Here is a 12675-nt window from a genome sequence, read left to right as displayed (position 1 = left end):
AAGTTGTCTCCTCAAATCGTTGAGAAAACCTGGAACCTGGAACAAATTTAGCGACACCTGTATTTATGATGGATGACTGGCAGAGCTGAATAATGTATCAAATATCCACATAACTTCCATTTACTGTAACACCCTGTGATGAACAGAGGAGTTTCTGTTCAGGTTTCTTTGTCTACAATATGCACCTGAATTAATTTTTTTTTATTCCAGAGAATAAATTGGTCATAACATGTTATCTGGGCCGAAATTTATCAAGCTTCTCAAAGTGCCATTTTAGTCTTAATTGCTGAGAATTCATGAAATTTACTCCTACTTTTAAACTTCAGAATAAAAGCAAGTTATCAAATTTCTCAAAGCAGAGAATCACTCTGACTCTCCCAGTTATTTAAGGCAGCTCCAGAGGTCTCTCAAGTGGTCAGGAGCTGCCAGTAGGGCTTGTGATGGCGCTGTGGAGACATGAGGAGAGGAGAGGAAGAATTCTGACGACGCACAGTTAATAGACGGGGTCGGACAGCGCAGAGATAATCTTTGTCAGCCAGATGGTGAGGGACGTCATCTCACCACTGACTTTACGCAGTAATGCGTTTTCTGTTAAACTGAAGGTGGAGATGACGCCTCGTTTATTTGCCACAGGACATGATTTTGGCCGTCACAACCACCAATAAGCCGAATAGTCATGGAAACAATTATAGCACTACAGCTCCACACACTGTCACGCGTTTCATCGACTTCCCAACAAAACCCCCGTAATCCGACAGAAGCAAACACAGTTCAAACAGCCGGCTTCACAGGAGCAGTATAGACACCTTGGATGGTGCTCATCTAAAGATAAACTTTTTTATCTTTCATTTATTAATGTGTGGGCCTGTATCATAATGTATTCTCTTGAAAATTCTTTATGTTAAACGTGTGTTGAATATAAACTCCTCTTAGGAATTTCACCATTCAATGTGAATTTATCTGAGAATATTCTAAAAGAAGGAAATCTATTCAGTGATTGGTCCTTGGCTACATCGTCATCCAAAATCTTTTTTGCGGCGCAAAACTGTCGTAAATCAGCACTAAGAGTGACACTTAAGATTTAGTCCTACACTTCACTCAAATTAGGACCATGATGCTTGATAACTAACTTTTAAGCAGCTTTGAGTCAAGAATTTTTTTACTTTTAAGTCAGTTCTTAGTTCTTATGAGTAATTCTGAGAAGCTTGATAAATACGGGCCCAGATCTTCATCTAAGTCACCACAACTAATACCACACAAACAATGATATGTTTTTATGTTTTTATTGAACACACCATGTAAACATTCACACATTGGAGTCAGGAGTCAGCCAACCTGGAGTCCAATCTATGATTTGGGATTGAAGGTGTTGGTTAGAGCTGCCCTGACCTATAAAAAAAACACATCAGTTTTAATTTTGTTGCTCTCGTGAAGCGTTGCCTGATGTGAACCATGCCTCGAACAAAAGAGTTAAAACTTGAGATAAGAATTGTTGACTTGTTGAAGCTGGTATAGTGAAAGGGTTACAAAAGTAGGCCTATCTCTAAAATCCTCAATGTTTATCAGTCCACAATAAGACAAACTGCCTCGGGGGGGGCTGTCAACTGCTTAAACACAGAAATTTCTGTGTGCGTCTGGATGTTCCACAGCACTACTGGCAAAATATTCTGTGAACCGACAAAACCAAGTTTGGTTTCGTTGGTTGTGTGGAGGAAAATAGGGACAGCACACCAACATCAAAAACTTATCCCAACTATGAAGTATGGTGGAGGGGGCATCATGAATTTGGGGCTGCTTCGCTGCCTCAGGGTCTGGAAGGTTTGCTATTATTGATGGAAAAATTAATTTCAAAGTTTATCAAGAAATTTTGCAGGAGAATGTCAAACCATCAGTCTGCCAATTGAAGCTCAACAAAACAACGACCCGAAAGCACAGAAGTAAATGAACAACATAATGTCTTCAGCAGAAGAAAATACGCCTTCTGGAGTCCTGACCGCAACCTGATTGAGATGCTGTGGCATGACTTTACACCAGACATCCCAAGAATATTACTGAACTGAAACAGTTTTGTAAAAAGGAATGATCTAAATTTCCTCCTGACCGTTGTTCAGGTCTGATCTGCAGCTATGGGAAACATTTGGTTGAGTTTTTTTCTGCCAAAAGGAGGATCAACCAATTTCATCAGCCTGTTATAATGTGTTCATTGTAAACATGTGGACTTGAAAAGAATGAGCAGCTTTAAATTCACCAAAGAGCCCTTCAGGTGTGCTTGTTTTTCTGAGTGCTAACGCTAAATGATCCTCCTGCTCTCCAAACAGGAAACTATGACATGACTTCCACCCGGAGGAGGAGGAGGAGGAGGAGGAGGAGAACAAGGAGTTCAGATCACTGCAGGCTGCAGTCGGAGAGTTGGATGGTGGAGCGGTGAGACGCTGTGAGACAGCAGCTGATGGGTGAGACAACAAAAACTTTCCTATATAAAGCAGCTGAAGGTGACAGAGAGAGTGCATTCATGTCAGGCTAGAAGGAAATTTTCACTCTCCCTTTTGAAGGTTTTCTTTTGGAAAAGTTTCTTTGTTGTTGCTTGCTTATTTGTAAATGAAAAGTCAGATTTAGTGAAATGTAATTTAATGGAAATTTGTATCCTCTTAGACTGGACATTAATCTCCTCAAACTGATAAAAGTTCTTCACTTTCATGGTTTATTTTACAAAGTCAGATAAATCCAAGATGTAATTTAAACAAATTGTAAACTGTGCATGCAGATGCAGTTGACTCTGGAAATTCAGCTGTTAAAATTTTAATTAAGAATGGCATAATAATATAAACAACAAGGAAATGCTGCTTCCTGCGTGTAGGCCTATGGAAATGTATTCAACACCTTAAATGACATTAAATAAAAAAGAAGTAGAGACATGTGGACCCTCAGCTGTGTTGGGGACACAGCATGTTTCATGAAAACACAAACTCCCATGCTGTTGCACTGCAAGTCTTTTAAATGACTACATCTTAAAAATGAAAGTTAATTTCTGTGGAGTTCCTGGTGGACTTTTTTTAAAGTGTCTTTAGTTAAAGTGGTTCCTTGACCAATTAAATTAAAGATTAGGCTGTAAGATTGCAACCTGCAGTCACTTCTATATTGATTGATTGTTATTTATTCAGGTTTCATTGGGTTTTGTTTATGCAAGTAATATCTGACAACTAAAATCAGATGAGAAATACAAAAATGCTAAATTTCTTGTAGGTCTATAATTTTCTTCAAACCCCTCAATGGTAAACATGAATAAACCTGAAATTTAAATGAATTGATTAGTCCTTTAATGATAATTATCTCCCTCATTGCAGATGGTCTAACCAACAAGAATACATTTTTATTAGTATTATTATAATTACACAAATTTGTGGACACAAGTTATAGGCTTATTTATTCAAATTATGTATTTAATAATTTATTAGCATAATGGTATACAACGAAAAAATAGCTGGAAAAACAACAGAATTTGTTATTCACGTTTGGTGCCAACAGGCCTAAAAATCATCCAGTAATAACAAGACGTTTTTGTAGAAGGAGCTTTACTTATACAAATCATTGACCTCATTTAACTCCTATTAAAAATTTTATTAACCTCATTTTAACTCTTTATATGCTTATGAACAAGAACTGTAGCTTATTTAAAATCACTGTCTAATAAAGAAATCTGCCGCAGCTCATTCTTCTCCTTCGCCTCTAACTTTAGGCCAACTTTACAAATATATTATCACGTAAGAACATTTGAGAAGCCATTACAATTATTACTTAATAAAGCGAAAGAATGGATCCTGCTCCTTTATATTCAGACGTGTTCTGTGTCGTGTGCGCAGAGCAGAGCTACGGGGAGGTGAACCAGCTCGGCGGGGTGTTCGTTAACGGCCGGCCGCTGCCGAGCGCGGTGCGGCTGCGGATCGTGGAGCTGGCGCAGCTCGGGATGCGGCCCTGCGACATCAGCCGCCAGCTGCGGGTCTCCCACGGCTGCGTGTCCAAGATCCTGACCCGCTACAACGACACCGGCTCCATCCTGCCCGGGGCCATCGGCGGCAGCAAGCCCCGGGTCACCACCCCCGCCGTGGTCAAGAGCATCCGGGACTACAAGCAGGACGACCCGGGCATCTTCGCCTGGGAGATCCGGGACCGGCTTCTCTCGGACGGGGTGTGCGACAAATACAACGTCCCGTCTGTGAGCTCCATCAGCCGGATTCTCAGGAATAAACTCGGGACTGTTTCACAGCCGTATGAGAGCAGCAGATCGGTCCCGGCTCAGCTCCAGTACGGACACGTCTACCCGTACCCCTCCTACACTGGCCCCGCAGTGGCCCCCACCGGGACCAGGACCGGCAGCGGCCCCGCCGGACACGCTGGCCTGCCGCGTAGCTGGCACGACATCCTGGGCATCCGAGCCTTCATGGACCCGGCAGGTCGGTTGCTAAATAAATAGAAATCGGTTTCTCACATCTTCTGACGTCTCGTTGGCCCGATGGGCATCCGGCCACACATGGCTTTTGTTAGCCTAGTTTTTTAGCCTGTTTGATTTTATTAATGTATGTAAAGAGGGAATCAATGGTGTGTAAAATAAAAACAAATAAGTTATATAGAAATTTTACAAGTGAGTTTAGGTGGGTGATAAATACCAAACTGATAAATAAAAGTAAAAACAAATTACTTAGAATATTGAGCATTCATTCATTTAGTTATTGTTCTATTTAGGCCTTTTATAAATAGGGTGAAGTCAGCTAAAATAAGCTATGCATGAGATCTAATGATATGTTTATAAATTGGCATGTGTTTTAAATATTTATTTAAAAAAATATATATAATTGTTTTGTAATTATGAGCGTTTGAGTATCAGCATGTTGCCAGTATCAGCTGTTAGCTTAAATCTAAAGAGAGAACAACACAGTGATTTTAGCTGAAATCATCTAATTTTTTTTGCAGGAAACTGACATTATTGTCTTTGGTGTGACAAAGTAATGTCTTAAATATTTCATGCACTAAAAAGTTGAACAAACATTTCACTGAAAAAAGATTTAACAATTCACTGTTTTTTTTTGTTTACATGTATATATGTATGTATACAACTATGAACCTGTTTTGCACCCTCACTTTCTTTGCCTGTGTGTACACGTGGCCCATGTGGCAATAATTCAAGATCAGTAATTGCGATTGGCTGTTAAAAAGCTCCAACCTTATTTGACCCATTTTACTTCACCCTATATATTTATTGTTGGTGAAACTATTAGCCTCCAAAATGTCCAAGAAACAAAGGCTACCATGTACAACTAGAATAACATTTATGTCCCAAAACATTAAGTTTCTTCCACACACAGTGTCTCAGCAGAATTACGCAGTAGATAAATAAAATAAAAGAGAAAGTGAAATATTATTTAAAGATAAAGGTAAAATAGTATTTATGATTCCATTTAATTGATTTTATATTTTGTTTTATTTCCTCTTTAATGCTTTTTAAGCAATGATTTAATGCATTTCTTGGCATTTTACACCTCTTGTATTTGAAATGACTTTGCCTCGCCCATAATCACCTAGTTATAACGGGATTTTAAATCCATATTTTAGAAGTTTCTTTAACTCTTTGTATGTTTAGTGTACAAAAAAATCTATTCTATTCTATTTATTTATTTTTCATTAAAAATTTTTTTAACTTTAGTACAGTACTTGTAAAGGTACTTATTTACATTCCACCTATAGCTGCAGTTTTTTTGTCCGCAAGTGCCGTTAAACACATTTGAAGGTTTTGTTTTGAAAACCTGCTTTAAAAGCAGATTAGCGACGTATAAAATATCTGGAAAAAGCACAATAGCAAATTTATCTTTCTCATCAATAATAGTTCTTTGAAAACAATCAGTGAGCTCAACAACAAAACGAAGATTTTCAGCTTGATAATAAATAAGTTTTCACATTGATTTAATAAAAGTATTTAATTTAAGTTCCAAAATGCAGAACAGCTTTAAGGTTCCTTTTTTTATTTTAATCTATTTTCAGTTATTTAATTGACGAATTATTACATTTTAATAATTTCTTATTATGTTTTACTGCATTAATCGTCTGTAAAGGAGGACTACACTGTGTTACAGCTTAAAAAATGTTGTTTCTAATTCTGGAGCTGCTTTATGATGAAAAGGACCATCAGTTTGGTTGAAACTCTGATTAATAGCTACTTAAACAACTTTATAAATGTGCCAAGAAAAATTGTTTACTGTGATCGAGAAAATAAAAACTAACACAAGAAACTTCACTTTGTGTTACAGGAAAAAAAAAAGAAGATTTAATTATGTTCTGATTGTTTCATGAGAATGTTTTTAAGTAAAACATTTTTCTTCCTGAAACAAGAAGACTTAATATTCACTACTAACTAGCTTAAGGTGGACTGATCTTTTGAGGTGGACTTGTTTTGTTCTATGAAGCATTGAAACAGCTGCAGATGTGCACCAAAATGTAAAATTATTTACTGTTAAATTTGTGTTAATTTGTTTTCTTTCAGCACTGCCTAGATCTGAGGGACACCCAGCCAAAATGGAGGACTGGACCAGTATGACCAGTGTGGCCAGCATGAGGCCGTTTCCTCCTGGAATCAATGGAGCAGAGAAAACCTACAACGAGCCAGACCTCAAATACCCGCAGCAGGTAAATAAAATAAACTCTAACAAAAGAAGAGGATTTTCCTGTTTCCTATTTGAGACAAATAAATACTTAAAGCTGCAAAGCAGAAAATTAATAATGAACTAAATTAACATTTAATTTGATAATAAAAACGGACTAATAACAGACGTTGACTCATCAGTAAATAGGTCAAATTAAAAAGGAATAAATAGCTAGAAAAATGATTATTAAATTGATGAATAAGCAGCAGAATTTTATTGGAAGAGAAATCAACAGCTGAATTTTCACACACACATGACTTTTATTTTATAACTTTGCATTTACATTCATCAGCTTTAGTTTTTCCATTTGCCCGCTCTGTTTTTATATGGTGGCATACAGAAGCATCCGGAGCTCTGATTGGCTGTCATCGAGACCCACTTCCTGTTTCCCTGCTCTTTTATGAAAATAGAAACAGCTGCAGACTGTCAGCAGTATACTGATACACAACGATAACTCTTCCTCTGCTATCAGAACAACTTCAGTTTGTTAATAAGTAAAATAAACGCTGTGTCAGTTTAACCAGTTTAACCACCGTCAGTCTGTCTACATTTAAATTTACTCACTAAGTGACATATTTGAGGAACAACATACAAGCATCAATAAAGCATCAGTATAGCAAGAGATCTACAAGTGACACAAGATACTAGTAACAGCTATTAGCACATGTGGAACAAATAGTGAAACTGTACTGAGGGAAAGAATTACGAGTTAACGAAATAGTTCAATCAGTACAAGAGAAGAAAAGGAGCACAGGAAGTGCATGTTGGAGGTTTGAGGTTAGGTGTTATTAAATGAAGTGTTCTCTGAAGAATTTTCAGGAGCTTCTTGAAGTTAGAGAGGGACGCCCCTGCTCTGATGGCGTGTGGTAGCTCGTTCCACCATCGTGGTGTCACAGATGAGAACAGACAGGACTGGGATTGCTTTGTGTAGGAAGGGATGGCAGAGCCAGGCGGCGTTCGTTGGAGGAGCGCAGCGGCCGAGAAGGAACGTAAACTTGTATTATGGAGTTTAGGTAGATGGGTGCAGACCCAGCAGTAGCTCTGTATGCAGCATTAGGGGCTTGAATTTGATGCAGGAGGCCACGGGGAGCCAGTCACTGAGTAATGGAGTGACATGAGTCCTTTTGGGCTGATGCTGCGTTCTGAACCATTTGTGGGGGTTTTACTGCACAAGCTGGAAGATTCACTATGAGAGCCTTGCATGTCTCACACTTTGGGTCACCGCAGTGTTTTTCAAACACCTGCAGACCAAATTACAATAAAAGTTACTGATGAATCCTGTTGATTCTGGTGACATCTTGACTTTTCATCCTGTGCCAACAGTATAGAGTGTAAATTGAGTGGTTTCAATCTTCATTCACTCATGTTTCTTAAATTCTTCCTTTACTTTTTTGTCCTCAGTCTTCGTCCTGTCTGCCTGGTTATGTCTCAGCTTGTGCGTATTCTCCACCGAACCAGTACGGCATGTACGGAGGTCCAGCAGCCAACTACATGAGCACTGGACACCCCTGGCAGCCCCAGCCCAGCCTGAGCTCCAGTTTGACTCAGAGTCAGGCTCATCTCAGCCCTGCAGCAACACTGGAGGCTGCAGACTTGCACACTGCAACATCTTTCAAACTTCCACAAAGAGACGGTGAGACTGACTTAAATACTCCTTTAAAACTGATTTAGTTTAATCCAGACATTGTTCAGGTGAAAATAAACGCTGTGTTTTTGACACTGTTCATAGAAAGATTTTAGACTCAAACTGGATGTTTTCTTCGCCCCTAAATTCACATTTTTACTTGCAGCCTGCTGTTGTATTTAAGTCTTTTTGAGGATGGATGCTGAAGGGGAAGTTGACTCTGTGGCCTAACTGATAATTACAAATGTTAGAAACTGTCATCTAAAAGCCGCAGAACTTCCATCCTGGCGTTTGAAGCTATAAAAACACATCTGCGGGGCTTTATGTTATGCTAAATGCTGCGTTTCTCCACTCAACCACCACAAATGTTTGTGTTTTTAAGAAACAGGGCTGGTCGTGTTGAGAATAAAATGGTCCCAAATTACACAGAAGAAACAGATGCTGGTTTTAATAAAAATGTACATTTAGTTTGTTTATTGCTCCAACATAAAATACAGATGACATATTGAATCATATCTGCTGTGTAAACTGCTAAATTATCCTCCAGTATGCATCCAGCACATAATTTAGCAAATTTCGGGTCTGATTAACTCTTCCAGACAATCCCGGGGGCGTTCCCGAGCTGAGGCTGGTCTGAAGCAATTATCGGCCAAGTGATCATGTAGTGTGAGGGGTTTACAGACATAATCTTAGCATCGCTGACTGGATCGGATGCTAAATATGATATTTAACAGCCAGTGAGAGCGAGCTGACCAGGAAGCGTCTCCAGCGTGTTGTGTAATTGCTTGTGATATAAAATGTGTAAAGCTGCTGATTCCCTCTTCTTAGCCTCGGGTTCATCCGCAATTTGTATTATGTTTTTGTGTTTTTCTGTGCAAAACACAACACAGACAAGTGCAAGGAGCTGACGACGTCAATCTGAAGTCACGTTTGATCACACGAGTTTCTGTGAGATCCCAAAGTTCCCGGAACCGCCACTCTGTAACCTTTAACGCTGTGTGTGGTCCTGCGTCTGGACTGAACCGTCTGGTGCATTCTTATGATAAAATATATAAAAATCTATTAATTCTGCTGTTATGTCTGAGCTATCCCACTTTAATCAGTTAAATCTCTAGTGTGCACCAGACATAAATGTTCGTATCTTCAGTCATCTGAATTATTACATTTCAGTTTTTACAGACAGAAAACCACTCATGTAGGCCTGTGTACAGCACAGACTGTTAAAATCTTATTTTAACTGGGAAAGTTCAAAATAATGATCCCACATCTGATCTCCAACCAGCAGCTTCAAGCCTCATTACAGCTGCTCATAAACACAGCAGGCAGAACCAGTTCTTTGTAAAAGCTCAACAGATAATGATCACCTGAGTTCAGCAGGTTCAACGTTTAAATAAATGAGTTTGCCTCACCTGAACAAAATGTAATTCACTACGTCTGTGCTCCTAACAATGACGCAAGTTCATACGGATTGGTCTGATTTATCTCCTGTGATATCACCGTAGCATTTCGGAGTCTGGTAGTGAATTTGTCAGGATATAATCACACTTTAACTTTTTAATCTCTTATAATGTCAGAATTATTACACTCATGCCCAACTGTACTTCACTGTTAATTTAAATGGACTGATAATAACAAAATCAACAAAATGTTTGTTAACAACTACAGTGAGCAGCTGTTTTTAAAAATGAAACTATATTTGTGAGCTGTTCATCAGCATGTTCAGCAGGAACCAATGGGCTTGGCGCTGAGAGCCACAGACAGTCAGACAGTATTGACAGATGGACTAACAAGGTGTTGTTTTTGGTCTTTTCATTGGATTTGTTGACAAAAGTACAGAATATCACCAGCAGTATCCTTTAAGGTTAAAATAGCTTATTGAAGGTCATGGTCTGGCTCTACTTACTGGAAATGAAGTGCAAGATTAGTTTGAGTTATCCCTAAGTGTTAAGAGATGAGTAAGAGTCCGGAGTTAACCTGTTTCCCTATTGATGGGTAGGGCTTTACTGAAATGTAAATTTCTTGTAAATATTTAGGAGGATAAATCTACCATTGGGATATAATGTATTCTGTAAAAATTTTATTCTATCTATGGTTGTAATGCTGTTATGAATGCTTGGTGTTTGTGGTCACGTGAGTAATTGACACCCTCAGAAAACTGATGAAGGGAAGGTATAAAAAATGTTGGTGATGATAAATGATTTAATTTCTGTTTTGCTGTCTCTGCAGAGGACAGGAAACCTCTGAGTCCTCTGTACAAAGACCATCATGCTGCTCACAGATCGTCTTCAGGCTCGTGATGACAACAAGGAAACTCAAGAAGACGATGTGACGCTGAAAGACTTTACTTCTGAGGAGAGTTGTGACTTTTACTTCTCCAGACCAGAGCAGAAGACCCGAAGGCGAAATCTTCTCTCCTGTTACAATTGATCCATAACCAACTCCAGGACTTTATTTAAAGATTTATTATGTCTCCCGGCAGCATAAAGACATGTGGTGAAGGAAAAATACACCAAATGCACCTAGAAATGTAAAGTAAATAAAAAGGAGTCTGTTTTCTCCCCCTTTCACCTCAACGGAAATAATTTGTGTATAAATAAATCTACATCTTCGGAAAGAAACCTTATTCGCTTTCGATAATTAGATGAGAAGATAGATACCACTGTTTTCTGTACGTTAAATATGAAACTACAGCCAGTTGCCTGTTGGCCTAGCTTAGCATAAAGACTAGAAGCAGAGGGAAACAGATGGACTGGTTCAGTCCAAAGGTATCACCTCTAAGGCTCCATACACACTACTCCGTTTAAGTTTAAAAACGAATACGACCTCCGTCCACACCAGCGTTTTAGCTGCGTATCAGAGTTGATTTCCGTCTACATTAAAACGACTGAAAACGCACATCTAGTGGCCGTTCAGGTACACTGGGCAGGCGCGTGCCAGTATTAAACATGAAGCAGATGGTCTATTCCGTAGTTACAGAAGATTTGGCGAAAGAATAAATAAACACAGATGAAGAATCAGACCATTTTTGTAAACAGACTGGGAGTCGTCGCAAAATAAATATGGCGACATGCACAGTACAAGTGTAAAGTATTAGTGTTATTTGCACAATACAAAATATTTTAATACAAATGCCCTGTAAAAAAAAAAACTGTCAGCAGCATCATGTTTCTACTTTGGATGACTTATGAGACCCAATAAGAGAGAGCCAAACGTGAGCGACTGCGTTTCTAAAGTCCTCCGTTTCTGCACTAAAGCGCTCTACGGAGTTTCAAAATGAAAAACAGGGTTGGCAGCGTTTCCAAACTTCTCCGTTTTAGGTCTTCATTTTTGCCATTTTAGTCTGAACGCGAGGTGCAAACGGAGCAAAGGTAGTGTGGATTATGCAAATAAGATATCATGTAGTAATTAGTGAGCTTTAGAGGAGCTGCTAGATTGTGTTACCTATGGACAGAGCCAGGCTATTTGTTTCCCCATTTCTAGTCTTTATGCCAAACTTAGCTAACCGACTGTAGTTTCATATCAAACGAACGAAAGAGTGTTGAGCATCAATCTTCTCCAGAAGAAAGCAAATAAGCATATTTTGCAATCTTTCAAACTGTTGAAGGTCCATCTTTTTCCATGTTTTAGTTATGAAAGGGAAAGTTTAAATTGCATTGGAACTGTGCGTATTAAATATATTGGTAAAGCTGTAAGTATATTTTTCTATAAAGGTGCTTAATAAAGACATTAAACTTGTTAACTATGTTTTTATTATTTAAACTATCAGCTGTTTAAACTGATTGAACCAATTTTAACCAAATTACAAGAATCCCACACAAAAAAGCATGTTCACATGTTAAATATTAAATATTATTTGTGAAATGTTTGTGTGATATTTCATGTGAAAACTCAATGCTCCTTTATATGTGGATTTATCATGTGTGAAATAATCTTCCACATGTGATAAAAATATGAAATTTGATTTTTTTTTTTTGTAAGAGTAACGTTGCCTCAACAATTTGGAGTCCTTATCTGTTGCCTCTGCAGGTCAGGCGAAGCTTCCCAGGTAAAAAAGGTGTAAGATGATCCAACAGTAAACGGCTGAAAGTAAACAGAGGCCATCCATTAAGACCTAAACAATCTGAGATGGTGCTGAGACGCAGACTGACAGAGCAAACACCGGGTCATTGTTTAAAACTGTCTCTTTAGGAAGCGTAGGAGTCATTTAGGAATCCGGTTAAGTCCTTCTTCTCTCCTCTGTGATCCGCTTTGTTATTGCTCAGTGACTCAGCAGCTTTCTGTCTCCACCTGGAGACTCTCAGGGATGGACATTAAAAAGATAAGTCCGGTTTCTGGGTCTAATTTTTGTTCTTTTTGCAA

At 38.7% G+C, this 12675-nt stretch overlaps 1 protein-coding gene across 2 annotated transcripts; it reads left to right on the top strand.

Annotated features, from left to right (window-relative positions):
• The first annotated feature begins 2319 nt into the window (after positions 1-2319).
• On the top strand, positions 2320-12055 carry LOC119912660 (paired box protein Pax-1-like). 2 transcript variants are annotated; one of them, XM_038731944.1, is made up of 5 exons: positions 2320-2453; positions 3861-4451; positions 6533-6675; positions 8094-8325; positions 10543-12055. In XM_038731944.1, the coding sequence occupies exons 1-5, from the start codon at positions 2450-2452 to the stop codon at positions 10611-10613; spliced, it is 1041 nt and encodes a 346-aa protein (XP_038587872.1). In that variant the 5' UTR covers positions 2320-2449; the 3' UTR covers positions 10614-12055. The 2 variants fall into 2 exon arrangements, with proteins under 2 accessions (XP_038587872.1, XP_038587873.1); XM_038731945.1 differs by having other exon boundaries at positions 2370-2453; positions 3866-4451.
• The last annotated feature ends 620 nt before the right edge of the window (positions 12056-12675 follow it).

Source organism: Micropterus salmoides, unplaced genomic scaffold (assembly GCF_014851395.1).
Source record: "Micropterus salmoides isolate LMB-PRFRI ecotype aquatic unplaced genomic scaffold, ASM1485139v1 Ms_hic_scaffold_2, whole genome shotgun sequence".
NCBI lineage: Eukaryota > Metazoa > Chordata > Actinopteri > Centrarchiformes > Centrarchidae > Micropterus > Micropterus salmoides.
This window is presented reverse-complemented; position numbering and strand designations above follow the sequence as displayed.

Coding starts and splice junctions, on each gene's coding strand:
- LOC119912660 (XM_038731944.1), top strand. Junction 4,452..6,532: donor AGCCTTCATGGACCCGGCAG/GTCGGTTGCTAA, acceptor GTTTTCTTTCAG/CACTGCCTAGATCTGAGGGA. Junction 8,326..10,542: donor CAAACTTCCACAAAGAGACG/GTGAGACTGACT, acceptor CTGTCTCTGCAG/AGGACAGGAAACCTCTGAGT.